General features: G+C 43.5%; 1 protein-coding gene across 5 annotated transcripts in view; it reads right to left on the reverse strand.

Moving 5' to 3' along the window:
• The window catches only part of B4GALT6 (beta-1,4-galactosyltransferase 6), a 50392-nt gene that overhangs the window by 8261 nt on the left and 29018 nt on the right, over positions 1–13113 (reverse strand). For all 5 annotated transcript variants that reach the window (XM_065585428.1, XM_005279988.5, XM_024105465.3 and 2 more), the window contains 3 exons: positions 5893–6017; positions 4780–4896; positions 3035–3222 (listed from right to left, as the gene is read on the reverse strand). In XM_065585428.1, coding sequence (XP_065441500.1) covers positions 3035–3222; positions 4780–4896; positions 5893–6017 — 430 coding nt within the window. The remainder of the gene's footprint in view (positions 1–3034; positions 3223–4779; positions 4897–5892; positions 6018–13113) is intronic.

Consider the following 13113-nt stretch of genomic DNA (forward strand, 5'->3'; position numbering starts at 1 on the left):
CCGGTTTTAGAAAAAAGACCAATTTACAGCTGAAGGGACTATAAAAAAAGCTTTCAAAATGTGGTATTTTGACACTATTGAGTTGAAAAAGTTCTCTTCACCTGAGTCAGCAGTAAAAGCTCTGATATGTCAGTAATATTTCCAGTCCATTAATGTATTCTACAAAACAGGGAAAACTGATAAAAAATAAAGCAGTTTAACACCTTATATTAGCCTATTCTGAAGTATTTTTAAAAGTAATGGAAATTCCTCCCTTGTTTCAGTTTTTAGAGAGCATAGCTACACACGTTCAAGATTATTTTAATCCTTTTTGCACCAAGAGAATATTTCTCTTGACAATAAATGCATGTTGACTACCATTACAGAAGTGTTAAGTAATAAGCAGCTGCCCAACCTGTACAGCCACTACAGCTACGTAGCTAAAATTACTACTGTCGGTCACTCTTTAAATTTTAGGAATTGTAATTTCCTGATTCCAAACAATGTATACACAGTGAAAGACCATTAGCACGGATGTTCCCTTTAGCCGCTGCCTCCTATAGTTACTGGACTAGATAGATCATCCCACCTCCTATAAGCTATCACAGAAGGAGGACATTTCCAAGGATCCTCTTTCAGAAATGTCTGATGATTTAATCCCAACCAAAATAGCTGGGTTTGCTCCCCAAGTGGCTCCTCCAAATATGGATTCCTAAGGAGGTGAAGACCATCTGCAAGGAGGCCCGGCACTTCTGCACCAGGATTCCACTGGTATTGTGCTAACAAGGCTTCCTTCTACCCATAGCTGCCTCTGGGATGCTGTGGGAGAGGAAGCTGCTTGATGAAGAAAATAATATAGCCCTACTTGTATTATAGATAATGTGGAAGCAAAGAATGGACAGTAAGTGGACAACTATTATCCCCACTTACCAATGAGCAAGCAGACAAAAAAGTAAAATGGACTCAATCTCCTGACTCTTAATCTCTATTAATTTTGGATTGTTCTACCTATCATGTACATGATGTTCTGAAAAGCCTTAACACAATGACATTTTCTGTAGCACAGGTCCAGGGTTTTCAGGGTTTTCAATGACTTTTTGACAAACTGAACTCCAAACACAGCAAGCAACACACACAAGTTGGAGAAACAAATTACAAAAGTTATCTGGAGCAATTGGAACAGTAAGAGTTGCAGACAAGTTGACATTTAGAATTAATAATGTAAAGGAAAAACATTACCAATATAAAACTGCAGGGGAAGGGACATAATCCAGCTGCAGCATCCACATTATATTAAAGCTTAATACTGCCTGAATACATGACGGGAAGCAATCTATCAGGTGGGGAGAAATCTTTCATTGAAGAAGTGATCCACAAAGTTAAAATAGGAGACCCTCTTTATTAAATAGTACATTATTGCAAAGTTGAAGTGGGAAACATTTCCTACAATATTGCCAGTACTCCTACTTCTCCTACTCCAGGGGTCGGCAACCTTTCAGACGTGGTGTGCCGAGTCTTCACTTATTCACTTGAACTTAAGGTTTCGCGTGCTGGTAATACATTTTAACGTTTTTTTAGAAGGTCTCTCTTTGTAAGTCTATATTATATAACTAAATTATTGTTGTATGTCAAGTAAACAAGGTTTTCAAAACGTTTAAGAAGCTTAATTTAAAATTAAATTAAAATGCTGATCTTACGCCGCCGGCCCACTCAGCCCGCGGCCGGCCTGGGGTTCCGTTCACCTAGTTCAGCAGCTGGCCGAGCGGGGCCTGTAGGACCCTGGCTGGCGAGGGGCCGGCAGCCGGGACCCCAGACTGGGGGTGCAGGTAGGAATGTGTGTGTGTGTGTGTGTGTGTGTATGCGCGCGCAGGAGCGCCCGTTTGGTGCTCAGGGTGGGGATGGGGATGTCGGGGGCGCAAGAGTCAGGGCATGGGGTGGGGGGGGGGCTGGGTATGTGTGGGAGTGCAGAGATCAGGGCAGAGGGCTGGGTGTGTGTGGGAGTTCAGGGGTCAGGGCAGAAGGCTGGGTGTGTGTGTGGGGGGTCAGGGCAGAGGGCTGGGGTGCTCGGCTCATGGGGGTGCTCATGGCAGGGGGCCGGAGGGGATATGTCCAGTTCCCACCCCTTTCCCCAGGGCCCCATCCCCACCTCTTCTCTGCCTCCTCCCCAGAGCAGCGAGCACACTGCGGCTCGCCTCGCCTCCCCATCCCCTTCGCAAGGGCGATCAGCTGATCGGCGGCAGGGAGAGGGAGGGGAAGGAGCAGGAAAGCACCACGCTGGGGGAAGAAGTGGGGGAGGGGGAGCTTGGCTGCCGATATGATCAAGCTTCTGCCTCCTGCTCCCGCAGGAGAAATCAGTGGGCGGAGGGGTTGGGGGGGGCTGAGTGGGGCCAGGACCCCGACAGGCAGCAGCGTGCCATCAAAAATCGTCTCGCATGCCATCTTTGGCACGCATGCTGGAGGTTACCAACCCCTGTCCTGCTCCAAGATAGTGATATTACAATGATGGTAAGAGACCTCTCAAGAAGGCACACATTCGAAGGAAATAAGTTCTGACGCCCTATTACAACAGTTAGATAGATGAAAACATAGAGCTATTTTAGAAGCCAATATTAAAAGTTTATGAAAGCAACAGAGACCTTTTGAGAGCTGTAATTACATCAGGGTAGTGAACGTAAAACCAACACTCAGAATATTTCTACAAAGGTAGACGAGCTTTTCTACAAAGCAGAAATATATTATCAAGAGCAGCTTGCCTTTATTGCTACATATATTTTATATAATCATTTAGTAACAAAGAGGGTGCTAAAGGAGGTGGTGTCTATACTAGTAGCTTCTCAAATACAAAAACTAAAACTTTCTCTTCTGTTCTTTCCTTTTATGATACTGTCAGTTAATAGCTTGTACAACATTTAGAATAAGAAAATGGCATATCTGTTGGTTAAAATCTTACATTTTTGTAGGTTGAATGTTAACTAAGGCTAAGGTTTTTTTATGTGCACATTCAAAAGACATTTCTGCATCTTTTAAGACAGGAAAGGTGAACTGCAGTACTTACATGTACATGTATTTGTCCAGCTTTCCTGCAAAATGACGTGGCATCTCTCCACATCCATAATAATTTCGGTCATTTTCAGGTAAATGATCCACATCATGAAAAATTACACAGTCCCAGGCAACATCCTTCATAGCCTCTTTGAAGCCAACGTTAAAGAGCATTGCACGGTTAAAAGGTTGTGTACCACTCTTTATGCGGAAACAAAGGAGAAACCGAATAAGGCAAGAGCAAGTAGACATTACTTTGATGTACAGGAAATTTACCAGCCCCCCTCGTATTAGAAAGAAAAGGGTGTGTTGATACCGAGGCTTGTTATGCTTTCATTTAATCACAGCAGCAGCAAGAATAGCAGTATTTCAGCAACTCCATTTTGTGCAATTAAAGAAAAATCCTCCCTCTAGAATTCCTGCCCTTGAAGAGCAAGAACTTAAAACTTCTATTTAGTTTACATTAAGAAACATTGCACCAAATCAATCATAAGCACCAATACTATAAGGAGCACTGATACTTATCTTCAAGTACAAGTTGCAGTTAAGTTTTATGCCGAAGTATAAACGCAATACCAAATCACTAATGCAATACCAAAATTGTGAACAATGTTTAACCACTCAAAAATGTATCTTGTTAAAACAAAGCACACAGTATTTATGAATTTCAACTAGTATGAAATACTTTGCTACATGTTTACAGTAAGTTAACCTTGCGATAGGACATATGTCCACAGCCTGATAAAATCTTGTTAGATAATTTTATTAAAAACCTTTTTAAATTTTCAACATTATTTAATCCTTCTAAATAAAAAATGGAATTTGAGGAGCAGCTCCCTGAAGACTGAAAAAATTAGTTTACAAGCCTTTTTAGTATCAGAAAATTATCACGTAATTAGATCTTTTTAAGAACACCCATTTCCTCACTCTCCCTTATTCTTTTTCCATTAAAGACTGAATGTATGTATGTATGTATGTATCTATGTGAAAGATGCAGAATTCACTGTCCTGGAAACCTAAATCATGTAATTAATGTATAGATCAGCTATTAATATAATACTGCCAACAGCAGAGCAAATTCCTCACAAACTGCCCCACCAATGTGCCATAACCCTGTTTTGAAGGGATAGAATCTTCGGGGGTCAGTCATTCTCCAAACCAATTGAGGTCTATGCATTTATGATGAGACTACCTTTCAGGGTACTAGCTGGTAACATTTGTAATGTGATCACATATTCAGTAAGAATTAGACAGAGTCCACCAATTCATTTAATGACAGCCAAATGGACAACCTTCAAATGATAACTACTTTTGGTAACTATAGATTTGAGTTAGATAAGAATATGCAATCTAGAGGTGTAAATCTGTGTAGCCCTTTATTAGTCCCTGCCCTCAAATTCCTTTGCAAATATCAATTTTTAATTTTTATAACTGCAAAGATAATGGTTTTGCACTACACGCCTTAACTTTGTATACAATAGATTCAATGAGGTTAATGTTAACAGCTATAAAAATACTGCTCTATATTTTAAGAGAAATAAGATGTCACTGATCACCAATAAATCTGAGAAAAAAAAAAGAGTTGAGGGTTTTTTGTTTGTATTTTACTTAATGGTTTAGAAGGTAACTGCTTAAATGTTTAGTTTCAGAAGTTGAGATTTCCTGTTTCACAGAATATTCAATAGCAACATCAGACCCCAATCTGTGAGGAAGTTCCAAGGAGCTAATTTTGATATACTATTCTAATTAAAGACTCACCTGTTCAACAACATAAAAGGCAAATTCCAACCGTTGCTTCTGTAACATAGGTATGAGGTGCCGGAAAAAAATCGGAAGATGTTCATGGCGATTGCGAAAAGGAATGAGGATTGCCACCTGCAAAATAAATCAGATTAGAAAGTAATGTTAAGATGATATGAGTATTTTAAAATCATAATGTGTTAAATTAAATCTGTTATGGATTTTTCAGTGTTTTAGCCTTAATGTTCAATTGGTGAACTCTTTTACAACTTTTTGTGCTCCTCTAGAAAGCAGCTAAACAAGGCAGTACTTTTTACATACAAAACTATGATGCATTTTTCTAGTGAATGAGTCTACAAGTGACTTTAAGGGGTAATGCTGACGTCCAATCACAGTTTATTGTAAGCAATTTATTGAACCAAAGGACTGAACATACTTGGAAGAGTCACCACTGATTAAGGCAATACCTTTTTGACTACATTCATTGTTCTCATGAGAAATGTTCTAATCTGTGTATATTCACGATGGGAACACTGAAATAATGAATTCATGTTTATATATCGGGGTGGCCAAACTGGCTCACGAGCCACATGCGGCTCTTTTACCATTAAAGTGCAGCTCACGGACCCCCCATGCATCCCCCCCATTCTCCACTACCAGACTAGGGGGAGCTCGAGACCTCTGCCTTGCAGCAGGGTGGTGTGGTAGGGGCTCTGCCCAGTGGGAAGAGGGGTCTTGGGGCTTCAGCCCTGCGGAGCACACTTGCTGGGGCTCAGGGCTTCAGCAGGAGCAGGGCTGAAGCACTAAGCCTCGGACCCCGGCAGGTGTGCCCTGGCTCCCGAACTTCTGAAGATTGTTGTACGCAGCTCAGAAGGCCAATAAGTTTGGTCTCCCCGTTACATATTAAATTCCTACACAAATACCAAAAATGTCCTTAACTTCTCTGTAGATATGTTTTCAAGTACTGAAATTTTGTGAAGGTTCATGACAATATTTAAACTACTCTTCTTGGATCAAATGACCAGCACAAAGATTTAAATTTCTAAGAATGGGTGCTTGTAGTTTTCAAATATTCTCAATAAGCAGGAAAACAATTAGTGGAAAGGAGGTCAGTAAGGAACTTTGTCTCACCTTCCATCTTGGTTTACAATCTTTTGGTTTCCAATGACCACCTGGCTCAATGTCTAAATCCTTTGAAAATACTTCCTGAATTTCATCAAAACTAATTTCACTCATGTTGATGCTGATAAGGCCTCCTAATGTAGTAAGAAATATGAAAAATATTTATTCATTTTAATTAAAATGTATAAGTCTAACGTGTTTTTAATTTGCTCCACCAGAGACACTGTATAGAAGTAATCCAATAAATGGTTATTTTGATTACAGTACCCATTGATAAAAAGAGTCCTAGTTCTGACTCATTTCTTCCAGAATATTTAGTGTATATAGGAATGGAGTTTAGTTTTTTCCAAAGAAATTAAAAAAAGCTATTCCTCTGCAAAAGCCTGTAAAAGAATTCTATAATTTTGTTTTTATATAACAATCTACAATAGTTAAAATACAGCTAAAACTTCTAATCATACATTTTATCCAAATTTTGCAACAAGACATTTAGTAGGCAAAGTAAACTTACCATAAGTGTGTCTTCTCATAATAAAGAATCACCTTCTCTAGAAGTCACAGTAGTTAGTTAACTGTGCCCACACTACCACACACAGAGGCACTAATCTGATACTGAAATTCCAGGTACCTTCACAGCTCCCCTTACATAGAAATGGAGAAATACACATCTCCATTCTCTAAACTTCTGAAGTTTTAAACCTAAATAATTACAAACATAAAAGTATATGCTACCGTGGGGGAAAATATATAGACTCTTCCCTGTTACAAGACGACATTTACAGTAAACTGAATTTGCCTAATCCCTCCATACATTCATAAACCTCTAGTCTGGATCACCATAACTGATGAAAAGTAGTAAGCAGCCCACTCAAAAGAGGGAGAAAGAGTAGAAGGAAGTGAGACAAATTAAGGAACAGTAGCAGACTAAGACCCAGAAACAAAATGTAAAACAATCTGATGAAGCTGTGTTGTTTCACAACATCTAAGTTGTGTCATTTTTCTGTCAGATGTTGCCTCTTCAGACAGAATGAAGGATGACTTTTCCCAGGAAGAAAAGGCCTTAAGAGTTCTCAGCACCACCCTGTCATTATGAAACACACAGTAAGATTCTTGCATTGATAACACTGCCAGCTCTGATACCTGTCTAGTTGGGGTGATAATGACCAGAAAAACCGGTTTTTATCGACAGGAAGAAGGCAGCCTCTGAAGTAAGGTACTCGAAGGAATGATCTGTTAAACCTTCAAAACCAGTGGTAGATCCCATTTTTGGAAAATTGGTCTGAATGTTGGCCGGCTAGCCTGACAACCCTGAGGAATCTGGAGATCTAGGGGTTCTCTGCCAAGGACCCCACAGACCCCATGAAAAGGACGCAGCTAAGAACAGAAACCTAAATTTGACATACTGTCGTGCTGGACTGAAGGCCCTTATCTACACCTTTCTGAATAAGACCAAAATGGCTGGAATCCCTAGATTTCTGGGGTCCATACTGTTTGTCTCGGCACCACTCACTGAACCTGGACAAGATGGAAGGGTATGCGTTTAGAGTTAAGGCTCTCCTGGATGCTAGCAAGGTCTTGATAACTTTGGAAGATACATCTAGGATTGTTAAGGCTTCCCTTTCATTAGCCAGGCTGTCAGCTAAAGCCAGACTGGATCTGAATTGAGAAATGGGCCTTGGGAGATAAACAGTCTCCCTTCGGAGAAGATAATTATAGTGGAGATTCCAGTATCAGGTCCTATCAGGTTGGAAAACCATGTCTCCTTAGTCAATAGGGAGTTATCAACATGACTTTCACCTGCTCCCTGTTTATTTTCTGAATCACTTTCCCCGGGAGGGGAAAAGGTGGTCATGCATAAAGTAGGCCCTCTGGCTATTTGTGCAAAAGGGCTTCCATTCTCAGAGATTCGGGACCTGTCTCCATGGTGTAGTACCTCAGCCTCTTTGTGTTTCTGCAGCTCACAAACAAAGGCTGAAGGAAGACTGAACATCCTCGAGGTCAGTCCAAAGAGCTCCTCATACAGGCATCACTCCAGATTGTTGAATTTATGCCTGCTGAGACAATCTGCCTTCTGGGTCAGTTCTCCTTTTATGTGGATTGCTCTGAGGGACAGAAGAGATTGCTCTGCCCATTTCATTATTTCCATTGCTTCTGTGTATAGCTTTGGGCTTCTTGCCCCTTCTTTGTTGTTTATGCATGTGACTGTAGTTGTGTTGTCTGACTAAACCATACGTGATTTCTTTCCAGGAAGATCTAAAACTCACATTTCTAGCTTGCCTGCTCTGAGTTCTAGAAAGTTCATGCTGTATCTTTTTTCTCCAGGCTTGAGATTCCCTGGGTGGTTTGAAAACCCAGATGAACACTCCAGCCCTCCAGTATAGCATTGGTAGTAAGGACAAGAGGCTCTTGAAGACATATAGGCAGGCCTTTGCAGATATTAACATGGAAAGTCCACCACTCTAGGGAGCTTAGTATCTGGATTTAGACTTGCACTTGGTCTTTCATGTGTTCCAGCAAGTGGTTGCATGTTCTCAGGAGGAAGGTTTAAAGGCACCAGATGTGTGATCTTGCCCAAATTCCTATTCACGATACCAGAAAGCCCAGAAGCTGAAGACGCCATGCTATAGCAGGACATCTACAGTTCGCAAAAAACTGTTAAGATCCTGGATCTTCTGGAATCTTTCAGGTGACAGATTTTTGCTATCAGGGTTTCTGTATCAACTCTCCGGTGAGAGATGCTGGTTGAAGGAATCAGGGAGCAATTTTTGAAGTTGATGATGAAGCCATTAACTTTCAGAAAGTCCAGACTCAGAGCTGTGGCTTTGTGCACTTTGGCTTGGGAAGGGATGTGGTCGAGGAAGGGACATAGGTGGATATCTTGTGCCCTATGCCTGATCACTACCAGCAGCTCTGTAAAGACGCTGGGGACCGAAGACAGTCCAAAGGGGAGCATTTGATTCTGGTAATAGTTTTTCCATAAGTGAATCTCAGAAGTCTGTGGTTACATGACCTTACGAGGATCTGGAGATAGGCATACCCTGACATCAAGGAGTCTCCTTGAAATAAGGAGGAGAGTGCTGAGGCCAAGGTCTCCATTCAGAACTTTGTCTTTCTCATCCATATGTTGAGCCTCTTGCGGCAGAAGATGGCCCCCACCCTGATACTCTTCTGGGTATACAGAAGATGGAGTAAAACCCTAAGAATCTCTTTTCTGAGAGCACAGTTTCTAATACTCTTACTTCCAGATAAGAAATCTCATTCTGGATCAGCTTGTGTTTTATGGGGACTGGATGAAGAAGAGTTGAGGGCTCCATCTCATCCTAAGGGACTACTTCAGCTCACTATATCCCTCACCCACTTGTCTGCTGTGGATGCATACCACTGCTCTGTGAAGGGAGAAATTCTGCCTTCTAGCTTCAGCCATGGGTGTGCGCACATCCAGTCATTGTCATAAGGTGGCCTTGGAGGCTGTGGAGCAGTCTCTGGGCCTCTCCTAGAACCTTGATTCCAGGATTTACTATTGGAGAAGCTGCTGTCCGTTCATTGGTACTTCCGCAAGGAAGATGGATGAAAGATGTCCCTATCTGAATGTAAGTTACTGAGGCTAGGAGGGTCTGCCCAGATTTCGCCATGTTTTCCACCACTAGTTGCTCCAGCTTTTCCTCAAACAGGATGGAGACTATAAACTTTCTTAAGCATAGAACCTGTTTAGAATGGGAATTCATTTTTCAAGGCAGAACCACACCTGGCACCCATCTGCTGAGCTATCTTGCCATGGTTCTGGCTGACAAGCTTGATACATTCACTGAACTATGAAGTGCTACAAAATGCTGTTGCTAAGGAGATTTTTTTTTTATAAAGAGTAGCGCTCGAATCAGGGTGATCTCTGTTCCTTAGATCCATGAGATCCTCCAGCCAGAAGAGAGATGCTTTAGCAAAGCATGTTGCTGTCAGAGATGGTCTTTCAGGTAGCCAAAGAGGTCTCAAAGTCTTTTTTGAGTGTGTCCTCCACTTTCCTTTCTGTGTGATCCTTAGGGTAGAATTTTCCTTGAGGGGATAACCATCCCCTTACTAGGGTTTCAATAACAGCATTTACCTTTGGGACCTCAGCAATAGAGTTTTTTGGCTCCTGCAATCTGTAGAACTGGAGGTCATTTTTACTGATATGTTTGCCTTTGTCAGGCTTGTTCCCACTCCTCTATGACCACATCCTCAAAGGAGGAGTGCAGAGGAATAGCTGCCTCAGAAGAGGATTCTGAGGGCAGGAATTTGCTTTCAGGCTTGCTCTCAGGAACTTGTTCAGGCTGTATCTGTATGGTGGACACAAACTTTTTAGAGGGTAAGAATATTTTTTGTGTCTCCCCTGCTCATATTCAGAGCCCCATAGTTGTTCTACTGTGGAGGAGGAGGGGGAGGATAAAGAGGAAGAGTCAGAAGGCATGTGCCTCCTGTTTGTCTTCCCTTTTTGGGTTTCTCTGCCCTTGTAGCCTGCCTTGCAGGTCAATGACCTCTGTTGTGGCTCTGATGAGGTCTTTTATAGTGTGCCTCCCAGAACATCTAAGACCTCTAAGGAGCTCTCTGTCTCATTCCTCCCCTGCAGGGTCCCAGCCCCTAGAGAAGGCTCAAATTGGGAGTGAAAAGGGCTGTTTATTAGACCTGCTTCTCTTTCCCCAGGGAAAGAGTCATTTTAAGAATTGGTGTAGGGAGAGGGGGTGAAGCCCACAAGGCTATTCTCGTCAGAGTTTCAGGAGTACCCTGGGCAGCTGGATGGGGGGGGGGGGTCCTCATCCTTCAAGCCTCTCCCTGCTCGGTTCTGTGGCTCCAGGTTCAGTTTTCCCATGTTAGAGTTGCGGCTACTCGGGCAGGTAGTGGACCCTGTAATCCTGTCAAGCTCGGATCCCTGTGCCCTAATGGAGCTAAGATTGGTTGACTGGGCGTAGGCAGTGCACACCTCACTGTCTGCTGAGTCTGTGAAGGCTGCCTTGCAAATAGAGTAATTTTTGGACTTGAACTGGCACTTCCTTAGCTGTTCTGCCATGCCAGGGAGGGAGGGGAGGCAGAGAACCTGGCAGGGTGGAACTGCTGCTGCAGTTTAGTCACCAAGGGTATGTCTATACAACGAAATTAGGTCGATTTAATAGAAGTCGATTTTTTAGAAATCAATTTGATACAGTCGATTGTGTGTGTCCCCACTAAGTGCATTAAGTCAGTGGAGTGCGTCCACAGTAACGAGGCTAGCGTCTACTTTTGGAGCGTTGCAGTGTGGTAGCTATCCCACAGTTCCTGCAGTCTCCACCACCCATTAGAATTCTGGGTTGAGCTCCCAATGCCTGATGGGGCAAAAACAATGTCGTCAGACTCCCCCCCCTCCCTCCCTCCATGAAAGCAACAGCAAAAAATCATTTCTCGCCTTTTTTCATGGGTTACCTGTGCAGACGACATACCACGGCAAGCATGGAGTCTGCTTAGCTCACTGTCACCATACGTCTCCTAGGTGCTGCTGACAGACTCGGTTCTGCATTGCTACACAGCAGCAGTTCCTTGCCTTTGCAAGTTAGCAAAGATGGTTAGCAGCCGTATTGCACCGTCTGCTGCTGTCTCCTGGTTGCTCCTGGCCGACCTTGGTGAGGTCAGTCGGGGGCGCCTGGACATAAATGGGAGTGACTGCAGGTCATTTCCTTCTTTAAGTTTAATTGAGTTGTGCGTGTTTCTCCTTGATGCAAACCCGCCCCCTTTGTTGATTTGTTTCTCCTTGATGAAAACCCGTCCCCTTGGTTCACTCTACTTCCCCATAAGCCAACCGCCCTCCCCACCCCCCTTTGATCACCACTTGCAGAGACAAAGTCATTGTTGTTTCAAATTCATGCATTCTTTATTAATTCGTCACACAAATGGGGGGGATAACTGCAAAGGTAGCCCGGGAGAGATGGGGGAGGAGGAAAGCACTGGGTGGGGTGGTATAGGAGGGGAGTAGGGAAGGACAAGGCCACACTGTACTTCAAAACTTATTTATTGAATGCCAGCTTTCTGTTGCTTGGGTAGTCCTCTGGGGTGGAGTGGTTGGGTGCCCGGAGGCCCCCCCACCGCGTTCTTGGGCATCTGGGTGAGGAGGCTGTGGAACTTGGGGAGGAGGGCGGTTGGTTACACAGTGGCTGCAGCAGCGGTCTGTGCTCCTGCTCCCTTTCCTGCACCTCAACCATACGCCGGAGCATATCAGTTTGATCTTCCAGTAGCCTAAGCATTGCTTCCTGCCTCCTCTCATTACGCTGACGCCACCTCTTCTCTTGCTCCCGCCACCTGTCCTCGCCTTCATTTTGTGCTTTCCTACACTCTGACATTGTCTGCCTCCACACATTCTGCTGGGCTCTTTCAGTGAGGGAGGACTGCATGAACTCAGAGAACATTTAATCGCGAGTGTGTTTTTTTCGCCTTCAAAACTTCGCTAACCTCTGGGACGGAGATGAAACTGGGAGTGTTGAAACCATTTGCAGCTGCGGGAGGGAAAAAGGGAGTGTAGTCTTTAAAGAGACATTTTAGAGAACAATGGGTAGACTCTTTCACGGTGAACCAAGCTGTTAACATTACATAGCACGTGTGCTTTCTTTACAAGGTCACATTTTGCCTCTTATATTGAGGGTCTGCTGGTTTGGTGTAAGAGATCACACACGCAGGGCCAGCGGGCAACAGAATTTGGCTTGCAGGCAGTCATGGTAAGCCACAGTCTTTTGGCTTCTTTAACCTTCATAACATGTGGGAATGGTTTCAAACAGCAGTGCCCTCATTTCACATACCAAGCTCCCATTTAAAATGGGTTGGCCTTTAAAAGGAGGGGCTGCGTTTTCGGGTTAACATGCAGCACAAAGCCAACTAAACCCCACACACACCCAATTCTCTGGGATGATCGCTTCACCCCTCCCCCCACCGCGTGGCTAACAGTGGGGATGATTTCTGTTCAGCCACAGGCAAACAGCCCAGCAGGAATGGCCACCTCTGAATGTCCCCTTAATAAAATTCCCCTATTTCAACCAGGTGACCATGAATAATATCACTCTCCTGAGGATAACACAGAGAGAGAAAGAACGGATGTTGCTTGAATGCCAGCAAACACCGGGACCATACGCTGCCATGCTTTGTTATGCAATGATTCCAGACTACGTGTTACTGGCCTGGCGTGGTAAAGTGTCCTACCATGGAGGACAGAATAAGGCTGCCCTCCCCAGAAACCTTTTG

This window comes from Chrysemys picta, chromosome 2 (assembly GCF_011386835.1).
Source record: "Chrysemys picta bellii isolate R12L10 chromosome 2, ASM1138683v2, whole genome shotgun sequence".
NCBI classification, from domain to species: domain Eukaryota; kingdom Metazoa; phylum Chordata; order Testudines; family Emydidae; genus Chrysemys; species Chrysemys picta.